Here is a 21,945-nt window from a genome sequence, read left to right as displayed (position 1 = left end):
GCTAGAGAAGCACGTGCCTGCGCTGGGGGCTGCTCAAAAACCACACTGCTGCTAACAGGCAGAGACAGCGCCCGGTCCTTGCCGGCAGTCGTGCTGCCACACACACAGGCAGGGTCAGGGTGGCATTTCAAGGAAATGCTGGCTGCCCGTGCTGGCTGCCCAACCCAGCCCCTCCGATTCACTTGTTTCCCTACCTGGCAGCAGCCCCATTCCTTTCAGTCTTTCTGGGCATTTCAATTTCTATAAGAAAAAATGAAAATAGAAATCTTCAATAGCATCTACTGAAGGTCTGTAGTGTTCTCGCTCCCGGGGAGTCCAGGTGAGCTCTCGTGGAGGTGAGACTGCCTGGCCTCTGCCTGAACCCCCCGAGACATCCCCGCTGACTAACAGCCGAGGCAAGGGGGATGTTGTTGTGTTTTTCAAGGTTTGCCTTGAGCACTGGAAATGATTGCCTAGCTGCAGCAGAAAGGAGGCAGCAGGCTGAGCTGATGCCCTTGCAGGCAGCCAAGGTTTCAAAAGCCAAGGAAGAGAGGGAGGAAGAAAGGGGTTATTCAGGGAGTCTCCAGCTACAAGGAGAGAAAGGACAAAGGAACAGAAGTGGCAGGACAGCAGGAAAAACCTTCCTCCAATGAGACCTTCGGCTGTGAAAAATGCCTTCTCCTGGCAGAGCAAATGAAACGCATGCCCCTGGGATGCGCACAGATGGGCACGTGCGAGATCAGCCCCTGGGGGGCACCTGCCGTCCCCACAATCATCCCAAAACGCCCGAGCCCCATGCTGACTCGGTCCCAGGAGAGCTCTTGGTCCGGAGGGAAAGGGAAAACGCTGCAAGCTCCGAAATGGCACTGATGCTTTCAGCCTCCCAAACCCCCCAGCGCCACCCCAGCCTCGGGGCTGGGACTGGCCGGGACATCGCCCGCCGCTCACACGGCTCCGGAAAGCGGCAGCGAGCAAGAAGGAGGTTCTGGCCACGGTGCTGGTGGTGGCAGGAGGTGGCGGTGGTGGCAGCGAGGCTGGTGTGGTGGCGAGGTGTGGGTGACCTGTGCCCCCCTGCCATCCTGCCCTCGGGGGGCTCAGTAGAAGGAATATTGGTTCTCCACTGCCCGGGTCCGGCTGCGGGCACCGTCGGCATCGTGGTAGTCCTCGGCGCCGGCGGCTGGGGGCTCTGGCCGGCGCTCGGCGCTGTCGCTGCGGCTCCGGGGGCCCAGGGCACCCTCCAGGCGGTGGTAGGGTGCGGGGACAGGGACGGCGGGGGCCGTGGCCACCCCCTCGGTGGGTGGTGGGGCCGGCGGGGCGGCGGGCGCTGTGCTGCAGAAGTAGTGCGGGGGTGGCAGGTCGGCTCGGCAGCCCGGTGGCTGCGGCACGAGGGCTGGCGGGGGGCCGGCATCTGCAAGGGAGATGGGAGCTTGATTCCTCGGAGGCTGGCTCCTTCCTGTGCCCACCCTATCCTTCACCCTGTGCCCACCGACCCTCCTCGCCCACTTTCTGCATGCCCCAGCAAGGCACACAGCCTCTGATCCTCTCCTGCTCCACACCAAAGGACACACAGGCCACCCCAACGTGGCTTGCTGTGGTTCTCCTCCCATCCAAGATGGGATAACGCCCGTCCTGGTGCATCTCCAGAGCCACACGCACCCTTCTTCACAGACCAGCATGGGACCAACCCTCCAACACGGGCACACCGTTGTCAGTGGGGAAAACCCGTTCCATTTTGGGTTGGTGCAAGGTCCCAGCCCAAATCCACCCCACCAGCCCTCCTGGCACGGCCCCGGGACCTACCGGGCAGCGGGCTCTGGGCCACCACGTAGCTGCGGAGCGTGATGTCGGCCGCGCCGCCTGACTCGAGCGGGATGGGGTGCGTGTGGAAGTGGCGCAGCATGTCGAAGATGGTCTGGAACCAGAGGTGCTGCACGTGGCACTGCCCGCTCTCGTTCAGCGATAGGCGGAGGTGCTGCGAGGGCAGGGGCAGGGGGTGAGCCGGGAGGTGGCCAGGCAGCCCCAGCCTCCTTCACGCTCACGAGGAGCCCCCTCCACCAGCCGAGGATTGCTCGCGAAGCAGGCGGCACCCACCTTCGCTTTCCCCTGGAAGTTGAAGGTCAGCACGTACTCCCCGGGCCGTGTCTCGCTCTGCCGGATGACGAACAAGCCGTGGCTCCTGGCACCGCCGAGCAGCACCAGCTGAGCCGCCTTGATCCGCGAGAGAGTCCCATGGAACCAGGGGAAGTCGGAGAGGTTGACCTCTGCCTCCGCCTCGCTGTCCTCCCCTGGCCGCAAGCATTGTTGGATTTTAGGGAACACCCAAAAAAAATTGCCCTCTCCCAACCCCGTGCACCCCAAGGGCGAGGCGATGGGGCTGCATCCTGCACCCCCGCCCTGCCCACCTACCTGTGCCGGTGGTGGGGGGCGATTCCAGTGTCTGCAGGAAGCTCTCCAGCGGGACGTGGGCCAGCAGCTCCCCCAGGGAGTCCCTGCCCCTGCTGTGGGGCGCGGACACGGAGGTGGCAGCAGCGTTGTGAGCACCAGGTAGGGCGCATCTGTCTGGTGGCCTGTGCACATCTGGAAGGCAACGTTGGTGTCTTCAACAAGGGTGGGCATATCCCCGCAGCGGGGCAAGAGCAAAGACCTGAGCACTCGCTTCAGGCTCCCTGCCTTTGTCCCCGGCAGGATCCAGACCCCCAAAAGCAGAGCTGGCACCAGGAGACCCCCCCGCCCTCCCCAGCGGAATTTCTCACCGTCAGCCAGAAACTCGCAGCTGCAGGAGGACGCCCTGCCCGGCAGGCAGGCTCCCTGCGCGCAGGAGGCCAGCTCGATGTCGTCCCCGCTGTCCCTGGGGGGAGAGGACGGAGCAGGTGATCACACGCAGACACGCACAGCATCACCCCTCGCAGGCAGCAGGGGCTTTATTATCCAACCAGCACCACCCCAGTGAAATGCCAGCTCTGGCCCAAGCCTGCAGAGAACATCCCGCTGCTCACCGCTTCCTCCCGGAGCACCGAGGCACCTGCAGCACTCGGAGGGAGAGCAGCCAGCAGAGCCACGGTGTGCCAGGAGCAGGCACGGTGAGCACCAAGGCCTGCTTCAAGCATCACCATCAAAACAAGGTGACTTTTTGGGGTGAGAAACTGGCATGTGGGTACGAGCCCTTGAAAAGCCCTCGCTACCTGGGTCGTGCTGGTTGGTCCCAGCTGCAGAGCTGTGCTGCAATCCCATCGGCTTGGACTCGTCTCGTACTGTGACTTCCAGAGCTTTTGCTCACATGCTTTGCACGCAAGCCATACGCACGCTCCCATCACCGACTTCCACCCAGAGGCAGTTTCGCTTTCACCCCCACCCTGAAAGGGGCCGTTCAATCTGACCCCCGGGAGCTGCACCCCAAAAACCAGAAGGTCCTGCAGACCAGAGGGGCATCCACCCCGGTGCAGCCCACGCAGCTCACATCCCCAGCTGCCCCCCTGCCAATGCACTTCAGCATCCTTCTTGCACAAACTCCCTGCTTGCTCACAGCCTATTTTTAGCCGGGCCGCCGGCGAGAGCCTGGAGCCTCTCGTGGCACTCGGGTGCTCTTGCTTAACAGCGGCCACGTGCGTGCAGACAGCCAGGAAGCGGCTGCGTTAGCGGTAACGGCTCACGAGGGAGCTGCTGAATTATTTAGTGGCCAGTAAGTGAATCAGCCACTGGGAGTCATTCAACTGCAGCCACTTAGAAAAAAAAAAAAAAAAAAAAAAGAAGGGGGGAAGGAAACCAAAACCAACAGAGCTCTGCAGAAAACCCGTCACCAGGGCGCTTACGCAGAGGTTTCAGCGCGGATCCTTGGCAGGAGGACTGAGCACCGCGTGCAGGAGCTGAATGAAAATTCATTCTTGGCATGGAGCACGTGTGTCAGTGTATTAAGCAGCTCATTATTATTTGCTGTAGAGTTCATTATTATTTGCTCTACGGTCGGTCGTGTCCGGAGGCCAGCACGGGGCTGTGCTGGGTGCTAGGCAAACACCGAACGCCGCGAGGCTGCCGGAGGCAGAGCGAGGGGCTGGAGAACCAGCACTGTAACACCCATTTTGAGAAAAAACAGCCCTTCCTCAACTGCCAGGCCATTTTTTTCCTGCCTCACCTCCTTCAGCAGCCCAGCCTCGGTGTTGCTTCGTCAATTATGTATTAAAAAAGCAGCAGGAGGGCACGGTGCATCCTGACTGAGACACAGCCCTGTGGACAGCCTCTCCCCGGGGGAAGGTGGCACAGGGGGGCAGCAGGGAGCCTCCCCGAGTCCCTGTCCCAGTTTTGCTCGAGGCTTTCACCTCTGCGAGCTTGGGCATCCCCCCCTTTTGCCGAAATCGTGCCAAGAAGGGTAGCGGTGAGGTGTGCCCGGGGGCTGCGGGAGAGCGTGCCAGCAGACCACTGAATATAGCATGGGTGCTGGACTGGAAAAAAAGCATGGGAAATAGCTCCGAGATGGTACGAAAGCTTTGGAGGGTGGGTGTAAGGAGCATCCCCGGATCACCTGCCTTGGCTAGTTGAGGTGATTGGAGCAGGAAGGGGTTAGCAAGCGGCCGGCGCGCTGCAAGGCTGCACCTCTGACACACAACGGCTGCTAACTTTGCCTCCAGATTTCTGCCAAAACGAGTCAGACTTTCTGTAATAAGCTGAGCAGCAACAATTGCATCAGCTGGGGTCTCTTCCACCCTAGTGGTCTGCAAGGGCTGACCACCAGTCCCAAAGGCATGCCCTCTGCCCTCTCTGGGCTGCTCAGAGGAGCTTTTCACTTGCTGGAACAAGATGAGTTTCCTTTAAACAAGCACATTATAGCAGAGACCTCCTGGAGGCACTGGGACCCCTGGACCTGAGGGACACAGATGTGAAGGGCAGCAGTGCAGGAACCTTGCCCAGGTCATGCCCTGACCGACTGAAGAGGATGGAGGCTGTGGTTTGGAGGGGAAACCCGACCATGCCCCATGAGCCTTACCCGGGGTCGATGCAGTCCTGGATATCTGCCACCCAGGAGTGCTTCTGCAGGGAATCGATGGTCTCCAGGATGTACTCGGCACCGTTCTCCACCTGGAGGCGAGACAGGACAGCGTCAGGCCACGTCCGGGGTCCTGCCACCCGTCTGCTGCCCCCCACGATAGCTGCATGTTCCCATCCCAGCACAGGGGTGTTGAGAGGTGACCCCAGGGATGCTTTGATGTGCCTGGGGGTGATCCCTGACCAAAACTGAGGCTCAGAGGAAAACAAATCACCTGTTTTTCAGCAAATGCTGAAAACAAGGTTTTTACAGCCTGTGTGGTGAAACCTGGGTGTAAGCACCTGGCTGGCAGCACCAGGGCTGCATGGCACCATGCACCAGCACAGCTGAGGGCAGACAGCATTCCCTCAACTGCAGCATCCCCCAGAAACCAGCTCTGCACAGGTGGCATGTCAGAGGCCGTGCTGCCCTCTCCCACTGCCCTGAAATCCTACCAGACCCCTAAAACCAGGAGTTTAAACCTCTCCTCGTTTTCTTTGCCTGCTGGTCCATGAGGTTTCAAATTTATGACTGCATCAGAGAGAAAGAAACAGACCCCCCACAGCCCTTTAACAGGAAAAAAAAATAAATAATAAAACCAGGATGCAAAACCTGCAAGCCCAAAGGAGCTGGGCTGCTCCGGGGCTGGGGAGGACGGAGCACTTGGAGCACCCGGAGGGGTGCTGCCTGCCTCCAGCCGTTTCCCCCCACCATCCCTCCCGGACCCCTTCTACAGCGTGTCCCCGAGGCAGCCCTGACTCCGGGAGGGTATGGCGTTGCCAGCCGAGACAGCCTTTGAGCAAATTAAATTAATTGCATACAACTGAATCACTGTCCTGAAAATAAACAGGGCGTGCAGGAGCAGCGCCCGGTGCCGCGGCGAGCAGCGATCGGCTCTCGTGCCACGCAGCGGGTACAGGGGAGCAGCAGAGCCCCCCCGTTTTATTTAACCAGGCTTTCGGAGGGGAAGGCACGGAGCTGGCTTGGGAGACCACGGTGCTCCTTCACGCAGAACAAAGCACGTGCAGGGCTCGGGTATTTTGCAAGCACCCGCTTGTGCAATGGAAAAAATGCGTGTGCCGGGTGTCTGACGCGTGGCGAGGACACGCCGACTGTCAGTTTTTAGGTGATTTGGCAGGACTGATTCCCACACAGCCTCTGTGCAAAAAGCAGGGGCTTTTCCACCCACAGAGACCTGCCAGAGCATGGCACGTTGCCTGGGAAGGTCAAGATGTGGCTCCACACCAGCCCCATAGGGAGGAAAATCCCCACCTTGCCCACCTAATCCGTACCCTGGCATTGAGGGGTGCTCCACCCCTCTGTGAATCCAGCCTGCAAGGGAGGAATGCAAAAGAGCAGCGGGAACATGGTCCCATGAGAAGGGCCAGGGCAGAAAGTGAGCTACAAGCAATCGAGGATGTCAGGAACAGGGGAAAAGCTCCCTGTGTCCATAGCTGTGAGAGGGAGGGCGGATCAGCGGGGCAGCAGATGATGCTGAGCAAGCCCCCGGGGGTAATGAGGTGCCTGGTGCCACGCCTCATTAAAGGGATCGATTGCAATCAATTAACCCCGCGGCAGGGTAAGCGCTCGGGCCAGAACGGGGCAGGAGCAGGTTAGAGGGTACCTGGTAAATGCAATGGTTTCGGGCTGGGGGTAACTACAGAAAAGGCTGAAGCAAGGGTAGAGCTGTGGCAGTAGGGTGGAAGGGCAGCACACCCGGCCCCAAAGCCCTCCTCAAAGCACCTAGAGCCCCCCATCGCCAAAACCCTGCCAGTGGGGACCTGCAAAGCCCCAGTGGGGCCACGGTGATCTGGTTGCGCTCTGCCACAGCCCCAGAGCGAGGGATGGGAGCAGCGATCGGTGCCACCTCGGCTTCAGCAGCGCGCCTGGTGCTACCGTACGTAACACTGCAGCACGCAGGGCAGGGGAACGGGGTTGAGATGAGACTTGTAAAGGGACCTGGAAGCCAGCTGCTGCTGGCTAATGGTCCGCATCGAGGAGTTGCTGAGCTCCTTGGCATCAGGGATGCTGTCCCATGCGTGCTGTCGTTCAGCAGTGAGGACAAAAGCAAGGAGAGGATGCCTGATCCATTCACGGCTGACACCGCGTTGCAAGCGTTTTGGGGGATGAGGCAAGAATTCAAATGAACTTCTCGAGGCTGAGAAATAGGCTTTGAAGGAAAACGCCCAGGCCAGGCTCCACCTCAAGGGCATGGTGAGCTCCAGGCCCGCGCTGACACCATGGGCACCTTGCCTGAGGAACCGCAACTGTGGAGAGGTTCTGCAAAAAGCACAGCGGGGTTACGGCAGCTCACAAGCTGCCTGTGAGTCAGCATCATCGTTAGGGTATGAAGACAGTGACTGGATGTACTTGGGCTGGATAAAGAGGAAGAAGAAAGGAGAAGCAATCCTTCCCACCCACTCCTGGCCACGGCACCGCCTTCACTTCGGGACACGCTCGCTCTGGAGCCCAAAAGGAACGTGGGGAGGAGCACGGGCTGCTCAGTCCGGAGAGGAAAAGACGTGTGAGGTTGGTTTTCAAGCACAGAAGACAACAGCCATGGTGGACACAGACCGCAGCCAAGGCTGAGGTTAACAGCAAGAAGCCCGCGAGCACCGGGGCGAGGTGGGCTGCGAGGTGCAGGGGCTCTCACAACACCAGGCTGAAGACAAAGAGCAGCTGTAATCACAGCAGTTTCCCCCCTCTGCGTTCACAGTTCTCTCAGCTGGTGAGCAGGGTCACCCAGCCGTGAAGCCTGGCCTCTCCGCTCTGCCTTTGCCACGTGCTTTCAGGCAGAAGCACCGGGGAGATAGGTGGCTTTTAGCAGGGGTGGGACACGGAGCCCCTCCAAACGTTGCTGTTACGCAGCTCTGACGAAGAGTGCAAGACCATTAGTGTGAGCAGGGAGGCACAGCCTCATCAGACAGGGAGAAACATCACCACCACCACCGTCAGGGCATCGGCACAGCGTGCCCTGAGCCAGAGCCTGCAGCACACAGCGGGAAGGTCCCTGCTGCCACCCAGCCCCACAGGAACTTCCCAGCGCTCCTGCTTGAGCCCAGGATTTGCCACTAAAGGTTGCTGGGAGCATGACCTTAATTAATTGGATTGTATGGAAAACACTTTCTTCGAGATCTCTAGCTGGAGACAGACTTTGTCTCTCCGCTTGTAACCCTTGCAAATTGTCTCTAGACACTAATTTAACCTTGTCCTGGTGACAAGGAGATGCAAAACCCCACGGTGAAAGCCAGGCAACCAGCCCGATCCCCAGCTACCCGGGCATCAGGTGGACGTTGCATCATTCTGGGAGCCCCAAAGGGAAGCACAGCCAGAGGAGGGGAGGCAGGGACCCCGTGGGGAGCATCAGCACTGTTGGTGCTTCAGCTCCAAATCCAAGGCAACGTCCCCAGGGTCGGAGCATCCCTGCAGCAGGGCTGGATTGCACTGCTGCCACCCTGCCCTCACCTTCAGGACGAAGGTGTTGTCCTTGTCGGGCATCTCCAGAGGCATGGTGGTCCGCACCTCGATGATGGCTGACAGCGGGATGCTCACCTTGGGCTTGGAAGCCTAGGAAAAGAGAAAATAAAGAGAAGTCGATAAATAAATTAAAAATAAATAAATAAATAAAAAGTCGCTCAATCTAATCAAACTGTCCCGGGGGACAGCACGGTGTGGCTCTCAGCAAGGCAGGATCGCGGCTCAGCCGCACGGTTATTACGGGGGGTGGAAAAAAAAAAAAGCATTGATTTCCCTCTTGTGCCTGCTAACTCCAAGCACTTTTAATTAAACCAAGAGAAGGCCCGGTGGAAGATGGGGAGGTTAGCGCATTTATCTGCCAAACCTTCCTTGTTCCAGCTCTGCCAAGCCCACTTATTTCTCTCCTTTTACACCTTCCCCTACCTGAGGGCCATGCAGCAACGCGGACGGGCGACCCGTTTACCCAGCCCAGGAGTTACAGTGCGGCAGCCAGAGCTGTGCAGGGAATTTTAATTACATTAAAATAAAGGAAAAAAAAAAAAAAAAAAAAAAAGAATTTCCCCCGGCACCCGCCGGAGCCTCTGTGTGGGGGCAGGACCCGCTGCCTCCCACTTGAAGTCTCTGCAGAGCACCAGATTCCCCAGATATTTGCTTAAATTACAGCAAACCAGCCCAAAGGAGTACAGGGAGATGCTCCCAGGGCCGGTCCCCTCCGGGATGCTTAGCATCGTGGCTCCAGGGTTTGGAGCACTCAGACGAGGCTGGTGATGTGCACCAGGCTGCAGGTTACCAATGATGGGTTCATGATGGGTTCAGTGGCTTTTTTTTTTTTTTCAGTTAGGGGAAAAAATAAAAAAGATAATAATCCAAGCATGAGAACAGAAACTGTCCTTTCCCCTCTGGGACGTTTCATTTCCACCAGCCCAGCCCCCTGCGCTGCCTCTGCAGGCATCCTGGACTGCACATGGCTCAGCCCTGCTGAAGTTTTCCATCTTTTTTCTACCATAGAAGGTGAGAAAAGGGGATGCAGCTGCTGAAGAAAGGAAAAAAAAACCACAGTGTTAATTCATCAGTGAACCAGAGGAGGGTCTGCTCCAGGAGGGTCTTCCTGCAGCAGCTTGGGGTGCCCATGGGCAGCATTATTAATGGCTGTGGGGACATTCTGGGGACATCTCCCTACATCTATTTTCCCCTCAAAACCTCAGGATGCTTAAAACGACTGCTGCATGTCAGCACAAACATCTAACTTGGCTTATCGCTTCCTGTCGAAGCAGCGGTTAAGAAGAAGAGCTCGCTAAGGAGATTTGAAAACACGACCGTAGTTTTTGTAGGGCCTACGCAAAACCAAAGCTGGGAGCTCCCAAAGCAAAAAGCAGTTTTCTTCCAGCTGTGCCAGCTCGATGCCACGTTTGCAGCTGGAACACACCAGATGGAATACAAGATGGGATGAGGGGAGATGAAACGCAAACCAAAGACAGAGAGGTGTAATTACAACAGAAGAGCAGACTATTTCCATAAAAGTTGTCATGAAATCATTTGGAAATTGATTTTTTTTTTAGAGCCAAATGAAGATGCACTAAAAAAAAATCCCTCTAGGAGCATTCTCCTAAACATTTTAAGAGCAGAAATTGTTCCATTTTAACCTGAGTTTAGTACCACCTCGACGCAGCGCTGCAGCCCACGCTCTCTGAGGGCTTCCCAAATTTTGGGAATTCCATTGGCTGAGGAAGTCCCCAAGCCCACGGACATGCACTGTGCACAGCAGCTCAGAGCCTTTCTGAAGGGATACACTTGAGTTCAAACTCAGTTTATATTTTATCAGGAGAGGTGTGAAGCTTAGGAAAGCAGGAAAAAAAAAAGGCACAGACCAATACCAACAGTGCCATGGTTCATTTTGTCCTCAGAAAAATAGAAGGTGCTTTTTAAAAATATGAACTCTCCTGCCATCCCTGTGGCTCCTGTATGGATCATACCAGAGTCGTCAGGGGTGCAGAGATCGAGCTCATCGGGCTCCCAGCCGCTCCCAGCAGAGCTGCAGCCCTGTGCAAGGGCTTCTGCTGGCCCAGCTTCGCTGCAAGGGACCCAAACACAAGCAGAAAAGTCCTGGAGAAAATCTTGCAAATGAGGTTTTTCTTCCCCAAGCGTTTAAGTAACCTGAGATTTCTGTTCTAAACTGTGCAACTAGTAAAACCTCTGGGAATGGCCTTATTATTTGCCCCGTGCTTGTCAAAGATGAGCACGCACAGCGCAGATGAGGCGCAGTCAGTGCAGGTGGGGGTTTGGCAGCACAATGCACCTTCTGCTCCTTCCAGGAGGAACAGGGGTCCTGCAGCGAGGAGGGACTGAAGGTGGACCCCATGCATGCCCTCTGCATTTCTTGAGAGAACTGCTCTCCTCTCTGCCCCAGGAAAAGAGGGGCAATATTACCCTGTACCTGGTGCAAAGGGGATGATGCTCTCTAGGAGGGGTGTGCCACAGTGAAAAGTAGCTCCTCTTTCTGAGGCTTTCACTGGTATTACAGACGCAGAAAAGAGACAGGCAAGGAAAAGCGACAGCGTGGGTACTGGTACTGATAACAAGCAGCGTTCCCCTGCACAGCCGGGCAAATAGCTGGGGCTGTCGGTGAGGAGCGCTGTAAAGCCCACGGGCAGCGGTGGTGCTCCAGCCCCAGGGCTTCTGCCCCCACCACCAGAAAGCTGTGCTGGATGCAACATTATTCCCCGTGAATTATTAATTTGAAACTAACGAGTGCCGCGACCAAGCGTGGGGTTGCTTGGTGACACAAGGAGCACTCTGTAATGTGCTCGGAAGAGAAAAATCTCCTGGTGTCCTGGACGTATTTCATCTCAGTGTGGCAATGAGCTTCTGCACTACGATCACCAATATCTGGGGCTGAGGGACAGGCACGGCCTCCAGCATCTCCCCTGAGGGCTGTGGGCTGAGAGCTGGTGAGCAGTTTGTGGATGGGACTCGACCGCCTTGCCCCACGCACCCACACCTCAGCCTCCCGGCACCAAACCTCCCGCTGGAGCAGAGCTGGATTCCATCCCAGCTCTGCAGTGGAAATTAAAAGTAACAACGCAAAGCCCAGCTGCTTGAATTTCACCCCAGTGCTCACCAGGACGGCAGGGGAGACGAGCCAGGACTTACCTTCGGAGGGACGTAGAACTCGAGCAGGAACCTCTCCCCCTCCACCTTCACCGCCTTGCGGAGCAGAAGGCGGCACTTCTGCCACTGCGAGCTCCCCACACAGTTCGTGTCGTCGGCCACCATGTAGCGCAGCGTCCCCTCCCGCTGGATGTCCACCAGCTCCACCTTGGAGGACTGAGCCTTGGAGAGCCGCAGTTTGTGTGTCCACTTCTCCCGCGGGTCACCGGGCTCCTTGCCCCCGGCTGCCCACGGCTCCCTCTCGGCCCTCCTGCCGCCCGGCGCGGCCTCGGCACCCGGCTCCGGAGAAGACCTGCGGTGCCACATCTCCTTCATGCCGTCCACCACGCACAAGCTCATGTTCCTCAAGGAGAAGCCCTTCTTGAACTTGGGCTTGGCGGCGGCATGGACGGAGACATCCTCCGAGCTGCGGGACTGGCCGTAGGAGGACACCTTGCGCGCCTGGGCCTGCTGCGCCGGGCTGAGGTAGCGGCCGGCGCCCAGCGGGGCCTCCATGCTGTCCAGGGACTCGGTGGAGGTCTCCTCCTTCCGCTGGGCCACCTCACGCCCGTAGGGCACGTGGCAGTTCTGCAGCCCCACGAAGGGCACGATGTTGTACTTGGTGGGCGAGTCAGAGACGAAGACCCGGCTGACCTCCAGGCTGAAGATATCCAAGAAGTTGGCAGCGAAGTGGTGCGAGAAGGAGGCCTCGGCGCCGGGGGTGTCGTAGTGGGGGTTCTCCCTCAGGAACTGGCAGAACTTCTGGGCGAAGTCGACGGCGGCCGCCTGGGCGTGCAGCTCGCAGAACTCGCGCCAGTCGGGGAGCGGGGAGGAGGGCTCCTGGCACAGGGCATCGCCGTTCATGGCTGCCCCATTCCACCTGCCGGCGGGCTGCGGGGCAAGGGGACAGGGTGAGCTCGGTGGTCCGTGATCCCGGCCGCCAACGCTGCCAGAGCGGGTCCGCAGCCCTGGCACAAAGTGGGATGCGAAGGGAAACACAGTGGGAAAGCATTTTTGTGCCGTTTCCCCTCCCTCCGCCTCGCTGGAAAAAAAACTTGGCCCTGGCAGCAGCCATAAATCGTACTTATTTTACGATTATGACCGTGCAAAAGTGTTATCGATTTCTCATAAAACCACTAAGGAGTCCCTGACCGGAGCAGCCCGGGGGGATTCGCCTCCAGGACTGACGCTGCCACACGCGTGGCCTGGGCACCGCGGGCCCGTAGCAGCACATCCTCTGCCACGGTCCCCAGCAGCCGCTCCAGCTCTGTCCACATTTCTACCCACAGAAGAAATTTGGCACATGAGGTTTGCTGAGCACCTCAGTCCGGTCACATCCTTGTCAGACGAAGGCGAGCAGGGGCCCTGCGCCCTCCCCACTGCCCATCAGACCCCATGGCTTTAATGGATAACCCCAGAGACCAGGGAGCTGGTAAGGTAAAGGGGAAAAAAGCCAAAGCAGCAGACCCAGGAGCCACCAGGAGCTGCAGGGAGGTGAAGACCAGACCTCATGCCCACAGGAGAGGTACCTGACCTCACCCAGCCTCTGCAGGACTCACACGTCTCTTGTCTTTTTGCTTACGATGCATTTCCCAAACCTCTGCCTAATTTTGTGAGGCTTGGACCCCCTGCCAGGGGAGGTTCCTGCAGTGCTCGCATCTAAAATGTCATTTCCCAGCACTGAGACTGCTTGTGCCTGCCGGTGACAGCGAGCCTTGCCCCATGACTTACTCAACCACCGCTCAGCCGCATGCCACCCGTGTGTCCAGAGAAGCATCCTTTTCCCCTCGAGGGCAGTTTCACCTCAACAGCACGAAGGGAATGCTCTGCTCTGGACCCCTGCCCGCTGCAGCCCCTCCTGCCTGGCACTCACCGGCCTGGGGACATGGCAGGGCTTCTGGAAAAACAGGACAGCCCCCTCATTTGGCTGCTCTCCGCTCACAAAATCTTTTGCTGGTGAGCGATTTCTGCTGCTAATAAATCAGGCACAGTAACTAACCATCAGCTTGCACAGCCAATACTTCATTACCGGTCAGGTAAACTGCCCCAGAAGAGAGAAAGTTAAAAATATATGTGTGCATTTATATATTTTTTTTAATCCCTCTTTGGCTCACCAGCCCTGAAGCAGGGGATCCCAGTGCTTGGCTGGACCCGGAGCTCCCCAAAGGGTTTTCGCAGGAAACCACCACAGCCAAGGGAGGCCCAGGCAGCGGAGTAACCAGAACAACACAACAAGACAGACCCAATTCCCTTGTTAAACACAGGCAATAAAAGCCCTCAGTGAGAAGGGAAACCCCAAGCTGCTGGCAAGAGCCAGCTGCGGGGGAGCTTGGCTTCCCAGCCGTCTCATAAGGGCCTCACAGCTTTCCCTGGGTGCTTCTCTGCCCTGCGCTGAGCTGGCCCCGCTCACCGCAACCCAGCCCGGAGCAGGGAAAGCCCCGTCCCCACAGTTTACAACGAGGCTGAATTTCCCCAAGAGACAGCGGGAAAGCAGCAGAAAATGTGAAGCTGTTTGTTACCAGGCCAGCAAATGCAATTCTCACTTACCCATCCATCACCCGGCAGAGAATTTAAAGGCTCGGCTCCCGGCAGCAGCTACGGCCCTTCAGCTTTACCATCCACAGCCACAGCTCCCCGAGCACAAAGCAAGGGATGGGGAATATTCAGGCTTGGGGAGGTGGAAGGGGGTCTCCTGCTACTGACCCAAGTGGGAATAGCTGGCACCACCAAGAGCAATGGAAGGGCAAAAAGGTGCAAAGGGCAGCAAGGGGCTCAGGAAGGAAGAGAAATTCCCATGCCAATTGGTGATGCCCCTGACTTCATCCCACCTGTCAGAAGGGAGCAGTTTTACCCCACGGACCAAGCCCCAGGGCTTTGCTGGTGTTCTCCCACCACGCACAGGAGGGAAAATGCTTCCCCCCATTGCCCCCTCCAGGAAGGATGGAGCAGGAGGGACAGGCAGGACAGAGCAGGACCCGCCTGCCCACAAACGAGTGATGGGAAGCCAAGATGCAACAGAGAGATTAAAGGGGGGGGGGGGGGGTGGAAAGAAAAAGAAGACACTTCAAAAAAGATAAACCCCAAACAAAAAGCCTGGCCACCCAGCCGCTGCAGCAAGCCTCAAGCTGGGAGACACGCGCACAGAGGCATCACAGCATCTTCCTTTCATCTGCACGGGGATGACAGACTCTAAAAGGCCAATTTATAAAAATGAAGCCTAGAGGAGAGATGTCTGGCAGGTCCGAAGGAGGAGGGGGGGGGGGAAGTTGGTGGCCCTGCGTGGTGTCTCTATCACCCCCCACATGCAGTGGGTCTGTGAGTCCCCCATGGAGACCCCACTGGTGAGGCTGGGAGCAGCGGGGGGCTCAGGGAGGCCCCGTGGGACCACAGCAACATCCCCCCCCCCCCCTTCCCCAGCACGTACGCCTTCACCTGATTCCTGCGGGAAGCAGGCTCCCAATTATCTCTGCAGCTTTACCTTTAATCTTGGTGCCTCCGCTCCCCTCTATGCCAACAGCACTGCCCCACTTCTCGAAATAACTCCTCGTGCCACAGACAGCATCCCCGGGCAGGGCGGTGGAAGTCGAGATGAAAATAAGCAGCAAACCCACGACTGCTTTTTGGCCAGCAGGGGCAATTCACTCCCAGCCCGGCTCACCAAGAGTTGCAGCGTGCGGCCAGGCACCTCGGAAGGAGGCAGAGCCCTTCGGTGGGGGATGTCTGCCTGCTCAGGAGTCACAGTCTCGCTTCCCTGGCTTGGGTTACACAGCAGGACAGGCACAGAAATATGGAAATGAGGAGGTTTGTCCCCAGAGAGAAGCTGCGTGGCCACAGAGAGGCAGCCAAGACATCAGCACCCTCGGGCTCCTCCTAACACCTAACACTGGCTGGTCCCCAAACGCCTCCCCGGGCAGAACCGTGCCCTGCTGCTGCTGCTGTCGCTTGGGAAAACAATTCAAGGTTTTAGAAGGAGGGGAAAGAAATAAATACGGATTTCTGGGGCCTGGCCAAGTGGAAGCCCAGGTTGCAATCGCAGGTGCGAGCCAGCTGCTGGCAGCGATGCTACGCCAATCCCTCCCGATAAACTGCGCCGATGGCCCCTGCGCAGTGGGGACGAGTGTCGGCGAACACAAGCCCAAAGATCTGAAAGTCGAAGTGAGCTCCTGACCTCAAGAAGAAATGAAATTTCAGCCGTCAGCAGAAGTGCAAGAGACCATGGAAAAAAAAAAAAAAAGTCTCCGGTGCAGTGGGAGTCAGGGAGTGACAACAAAGCCACCAGGATTTGCTGAACCAGAGGAGCGGGGAGGAACTAACATCTAATGAGGTGTTAATAACCCGAACGCACAACACTGGTCATGGGATAGCCAGAGCAGCCAGCCCAGCACTTGCTCCAAGGGCTTTATTTAAGGAAACAGCCCTAATAAAGAGATGTTTCCCTTCCGCCCCGCGGAGCGCAGCCAGGCTGGGGCCACGGGAGGAAAACCTGCGTCCAGCTGAGCTTGCAGGAGGCAGATTTGTACCCCCCCCCCCCCTTTATTTTTTTGAAGGATAAACACCCTTCAGTACGAAGGGGACGACCAGCAGTCCTCCACTTCCCTGGGGGTTTCCAGCATGGAAATAAAAAATAAAAATAGTAATAATGAAAGCCCGCATGCCTGCATCTCCGCCTGCACAGGAGCGCTCCCAGGGGCACAGGCACGCAGATCCGCGCTGATGGAAGCGTGGGGAGGATGGAGCATCCTGCAGGGAGAGGCACACATGTGGTGGTGGTCCTGGGTCCTCGCTCCCAGGGAAGGATGGGGCCGGCAGGGTCCCGCTGCTCGGCTTCCAGCGCGATCGATGCCAATCAGACCCCGGGACGCGAGGAAACCCGGGCACCTGCTCGCCCCAGAAGAGAGGCTGACCTCAGCCGTCCCCACGTGTTCGGGCAGGGGAGATCCCCGGGTCACGAGCGGGTGCTGGAGCAATGTGACACCCCGCAGGGCCCCCCCGGTGAAGGTGACGCTCCTGGCACGGCAGGCAGGACATGCCTGGCAGCCCGCAGGGAGCCTGGAGCCTGCCTGCATGGCCCTGGGGTGCTGCAGAAAGCGACTAAAAGCCAACGAAACAACAACAAAAAAACACAACAGGGGCTGTTATGGGGGGTGGCAGGGTGCTTCGAGCACATTTAGGACATCAATAGGAGGAAAAACAAACGCAGCACCTTTGCATTTACCATTCAAGCCCAGCAGAAAGGGGGATGCAGCAGGCACAGAGATGGGGACCCACACCTGCAGCTGGCACCTGAAGGCTGAGGAGACCAAGCCACCTCCTCCTGGTGGCTTCCTCTGCCACCACAAGGGTCCCAGCCCTCCAGGCTGAGAATTCAGTGCCCTAACTACGTGCAGAGGCTGATTTGAGGGACAGAAAGCCGTAGGAAAGTAACTAAATACATAAAATAGTGGTGGGATGGGAGCAGGTCATCTCTTCGTGCTCTTTATGGCTCCGCGTACTATTTATACTCCACAGCCCTTTAATCAGACTGGCTGTTGGAACTGGAGAGAAATGGAAACAATCTTTGTTCCTCTCATTTACTGTCCATCCCACTGAAATATTAATTGAGCAGCATTCTGGCCTCAAGTCTAATGGTCAAGCCACCCTCCTCAATTCACTCCCCCATTAAATGCACATGTTGACTCGCTGCCCAGACCCACCGGAGGGCCCTCCTGCCAGCCGGAGAGGCTCGTCCGGCGTGCAAAGCCTTCCTGGGTCTTCTGCTGCACCAAGCAGGGGCTGCTCCAGCTGAGACACCAGCACGGGAAGCAGCTGTGAATCCCCTAACAAAGCTTTCCTCTGCAAACGAAGCACCGCAGCTCGCGGGCTCCAGGGCTTTAGGGGGCTGCCAAACTCGTGGCTCACCCCAGGCAGCCTCATGGGCCCGGTCTGTCCCCAAAAGGAATGGGCATGTTGTCCCCTTCCCGTGCACCGACCAGGTGTTGATGACCATTTCTCAGGGTAGAAAGGAAGGTGGCTTCTCATCTCAGCATCCAGAGGAACAAAATCCTGACGGATTACAGGACAGCGCTCCACTGCTGTGCGGGGTGGGAGCCACCACAGCCCCGAGGGAGGGCTTCTTCAGAAAGAGACATCTTCGGAAGAGAAAGCGGACTTTGGGCCAGAAGTGACCCCTTCTTCCCTCAAAACTCCCCAGCACGCGTTGAGGAGGATGTGACACTGACACCCTGCGTACTGCCCGTAGGTCGCGGCCGTCCCCAAACCCGCCGCGTTCTCCACTTCCCACTACTCTGACCGACTTCACCTTGCAGGGCCATTTCCCTGCTTCCCAAACCCTGCCCCGCCGTGCAACCCCTGCACTGACAGCTGCTGGAAAATAAAGACGAGTTAGCAGAAAAGATCCAGTGGATCTTAGCCGATCTCCTCCCTGTGCTTCCAGGTAGGTCCCTGGGGTGTGGGGCCAGAGCATCGTCCGTGACGCTTAGCGCACCGTGGTGGGGGACCTGGGGGTCCCCAGGGCACAGCGACGGGATGCTCTGCCCTAGCAGAGGCTTGGGAAGCCAACCAAACCACCCCTTTGTTGCCCCAAACCAAGGGCGGGCTATTTCTTGTGAAAATAATAGAGCTTTTGGTGAAGAAGGTAAGGAGCTGCCGTCCTTTCCCTCTCGTTGGGTGCCACCTCACCTGGCCAGGGCTCCGACCTGGGAGCTTTCTGCAGAAAATTAACCAGTCCAAAGTCTATTTTTAGCCACCACAATAGCAGAGCCTCCCGCGAGGAGCGTCAGAAGCCCTGTCCCCAACCAAGCAAGCTCAGATTTCCCTCGCTAAGCCTAGATTTCCTTCCGCCCCTCAGCCCACAACAAAACCTTCCCCTTCTCGCCTTCCCACCCTGGTCAAAGCGAATTCGTGCGGCCACCTCTGGGGCTGGCGCTCGCAGCGGGGTGCGACACAGGCGTTACACATTAACCACCGACACAGCGGCTGTCACAGGGCCTGGGGCACGAAGGGCAGAGCCGTGCTGGACACACGTATGAGATGATGGTTGGGTCGGCCACCACGGCTCGCTCAACATCCCTGACGTACCTGAAATGGAGGGGGTTTAAAGGAAAGGCCCTGCTGTACAAAACCAGCTGTAGCTCCCCTAACTAGCGCAAACTGCTTGGAGAAAAACCAACCAAATAAAAAATAACCCTCTTGCCCTACAGATCACTATGCCACTAAGGGGCTCCTGGGGTGGTTTTGGGGCACACGCTGCACAGATCCGTGGTGCAGGGCACCCAGCAGAGCACGCCTGAGGTGGCACAGCCCTGCCCACATCAGGACCCCCCCTTCCCTTCAGGGACAGGGAGGAAAAACCCCAAGATTGTTTTTCAATTACGGCTCATAACAAACACGGGATAAAGTTACACAGGCCCGTATTAAATTTTCTCATTATCTTTTTTACTTTGCGGATATAATTCCCCACACGCAGCCCTGGCTCGTACCCACCTGCCGGCGGCGTTCAACGCTGCCTAATGGTGTCTGAGCCGGGGAAACTCAACTCTGCCCCGCTACCGGAGCCCCTGCCTCACTGCTGAGCGTAGGGCAAAACTCCTTGTACAAGCTCCAGTGGGCCCCAAATGCCCCTCAACCAGATGATGCCCAGACACCACATCGCAGCTGGGATCTCTGGCTGGGGGTTCAGCCCCCAAAAGCCCTTTTTTACCCCCCGCTTTGCTATGCAGGGATGTTCCCAGGCACGCAGCGCGGTGGGCACAGGCTCACAGGAGGGGTTCCCACTGCAGAGGGGCCGTTTCCCACCCAGCCTGTGCCTGATGCTTCTGCCTCCCTTCCTCCCTGGTGCTCCTGGCCCTGTTTGCAGCCCCACTCCTGCCCCACAGCCTCGTGTGGGGCTCAGGGGGCTTCGGGCTGGAGGAGAGCAGGGGAGGCAGCGTAGCCCCAGGGAGCCCCAAAAAGCCTGATTCAGCAAGAGCAGCAGATGTGCAACCATCATCGGGTTTCTCAGCCCACCCTGGGGAAGAGGAAGAAGAGGAGGAGGAAGGGCTCTAACCAGCAACATCCTCAGGGAGCACAGACGGTGATTTACCTCGGAAGAGGGACAGCTGAGACAAGAATTGGGCAAGGCCACCCTGCCACGAGGGTGCATGAGGTGCGTTCCCACCAGCCCGGGAGAGGAAGGAACAGTCCCGATGGCGAAGACGAGCAGACAGAAGGGGTAACAGGAGGTGAGCAGCCCCCCTGCACCTACCAAGGACCCCGTGCTCGAGGCAGACAGCACCCAAATCCTGAAAGACTTCCCTGGAGCAGGGCAGGCTCTATCCTACAGCCCCCAGCACACATTCACCCCGACGGCACAGCTCACAGCACTCAGTGAGACATCAGTGGGCAAAACCACCCTGATTTCAAACATGCACCAATGGCCTGGAGCACCTCCGTGAGGTTTCTGCAACTTTTTTCTTTTTTCTTTTAGAAATAAGTTCTCCAATGGCCACCCTGGGGTGCGCCGCAGCATTACGGCACCACCGAGGGATGCAGGGGGGCAGAGCTGGGAGCATTCCCAGTCCCACCCGAGCACATCTCCTGGCCACGTAGCTACCCGCACGCACCAACGCGGTGGCCGAGGGCCCCGGCCCTTGGGGGCAGCCCGGGTGATTTAGGAGCACGGCCCCAAAACACCCGGCACTGCAACGGCACTCCTCCTCCGCCCCCCTCCCAACAGGGCGAAGCAAATAATCATCCCAATAATAATAATAACAACCGCCACGGCGGGGAGGTCTGAGCAATCCGCTCGGTGTGGGCAGCAGGCAGCTGCTGGCTTCCCATGGATTTAGGGCAGGGTTTGGGGGGAGCCGAGAGGTTTTACCTCCTCTCCCGGTGCAGTTCAGGGGGTCCCCGAGGTGCCAGCAGCGGGGCTCTCCCAGGGCAGGCTCATCGCTCAAAGCACCCAGCTCCCACGGCGCAGCGAGGGACCGGAGCAGCCCGGAGGGACCTGGAAGGCAAAGTTTGAAGAAGTCAAACCCCGAAGGGGGTGCTCAGCACCTCCCCGGGGGTCACCCCAAAACCACGGGGCTGTTGCACATGAGCCCGAGCGGCCGCTTCGGCGGGAGCAGGGGGCTGCAGGGGAAGCCCCTCGCCAAGCCGAGGCCTCAGCACGGTGCTGAGGAGCTCCTGGGGGGCTGCGGTGGGGGGGCAGCTCGGTGGGGCCGTGCCCTTGGGCAGGGGCTGCCCCGGGGGGGCCGCAGGTGCCCTCAGAGCATCCATCCAGGCAGCACGCACACCGCGGGCAGAATAATAACCATTAATAAATAAATAAATAAATAAAAATAGACCGTCCTTAGGGGGTCGTGCGCCTTGGGTCGTGCCCAGGACCCTGCGTCCCCCCCCGGCAGCCCCCCCAGCCGGCAACTTTCGCCCTCCCGGAGAGCCCCCAGCCCGGCTCCCCCCGCCGCAGGACCCCGCACCCCGAAGGGACCCGGGGAAGGGAGGGGGATAAATGGGGGGGGGGGGGGATCCCTCCGGGGGGTGCGCCCCGAAATGGTGATGGAGAAGGGAGGCGGGGGGGGGAACCAAGAAAGCGGCGCCGCCCCCGCCGCCCCACGCAGCCGCGGATCCGGTACCGGAGGGATGCGCTCACCCGGCCCGGCTCGGCTCGGCCCCGGCCCGGCTCCCGGCCCGGCTCCCGGTGCAGCCCCGGCTCCCGGCTCGGCTCCGGCGGGGCCAGCGCTGCCCGGCCCCCCCCCGCCCCGCCCGGCCCCGCCGCCCCCCCCCCCGCTCCTCCCCCCGCTTTAAAGGGCCCCCCCCGGCCCCCCCCCCCCCGGGGAACCCCCCCCCAAACAGCGGGGGGCCTGCCGGGGGGGGATGGTCCCGGGGTCTGGGGGGGCACCCGGTGTCCTGCGGGGCAGCACCCCACATCCCAAAGGACGCCCCGTATCAGACAGGGCACCCTATGTTAGAGAGGGCACCCCATATCCCGCAGGGCACCCCACGTCCCACACGGCACCCTACATCCCACAGGGCACCCCACGTCCCTCCCCACATCCCGTAGGGCACCCCACATCACCCAGGGCACCCTACATCCCACAGGGCACCCCACATTCCACATGGCACTGTACATCCCACAGGGCACCTCATGTCCCAGAGGGTACCCCACGTCCCGCAGGGCACCCCACATCCCTCAGGGCACCCCACATCCTGCATGACACCCTACACCTTTGGGGGGGGGGGGGTTGGAACTAGATGATTTTTGAGGTCCCTTCCAACCCAAGCCATTCTCTGATCCCGCACAGCACCCCACATCCTGCAGGGTACCCCATGTCCCGGAGGACACACCA

General features: G+C 58.8%; 1 protein-coding gene across 1 annotated transcript; it reads right to left on the bottom strand.

Annotated features, from left to right (window-relative positions):
* Nucleotides 1-415: 415 nt before the first annotated feature.
* SH2B2 (SH2B adaptor protein 2) lies at nt 416-21,351 on the bottom strand. The gene is made up of 10 exons (XM_035343235.1): nt 21,249-21,351; nt 20,478-20,603; nt 11,624-12,511; nt 8,462-8,563; nt 4,958-5,049; nt 2,733-2,827; nt 2,386-2,556; nt 2,071-2,264; nt 1,780-1,951; nt 416-1,387 (listed from the first exon to the last, which is right to left on the bottom strand). Exons 3-10 carry the CDS (start codon nt 12,482-12,484, stop codon nt 1,074-1,076), a joined length of 2,001 nt encoding a protein of 666 aa, XP_035199126.1. The 5' UTR covers nt 12,485-12,511; nt 20,478-20,603; nt 21,249-21,351; the 3' UTR covers nt 416-1,073.
* Nucleotides 21,352-21,945: the final 594 nt, after the last annotated feature.

Source organism: Oxyura jamaicensis, chromosome 19 (genome assembly GCF_011077185.1).
Source record: "Oxyura jamaicensis isolate SHBP4307 breed ruddy duck chromosome 19, BPBGC_Ojam_1.0, whole genome shotgun sequence".
Classification (NCBI taxonomy): Eukaryota; Metazoa; Chordata; class Aves; order Anseriformes; family Anatidae; genus Oxyura; species Oxyura jamaicensis.
The sequence above is the reverse complement of the archived record's forward strand: the minus strand, read 5'-3'. Positions and strand labels throughout refer to the sequence as shown.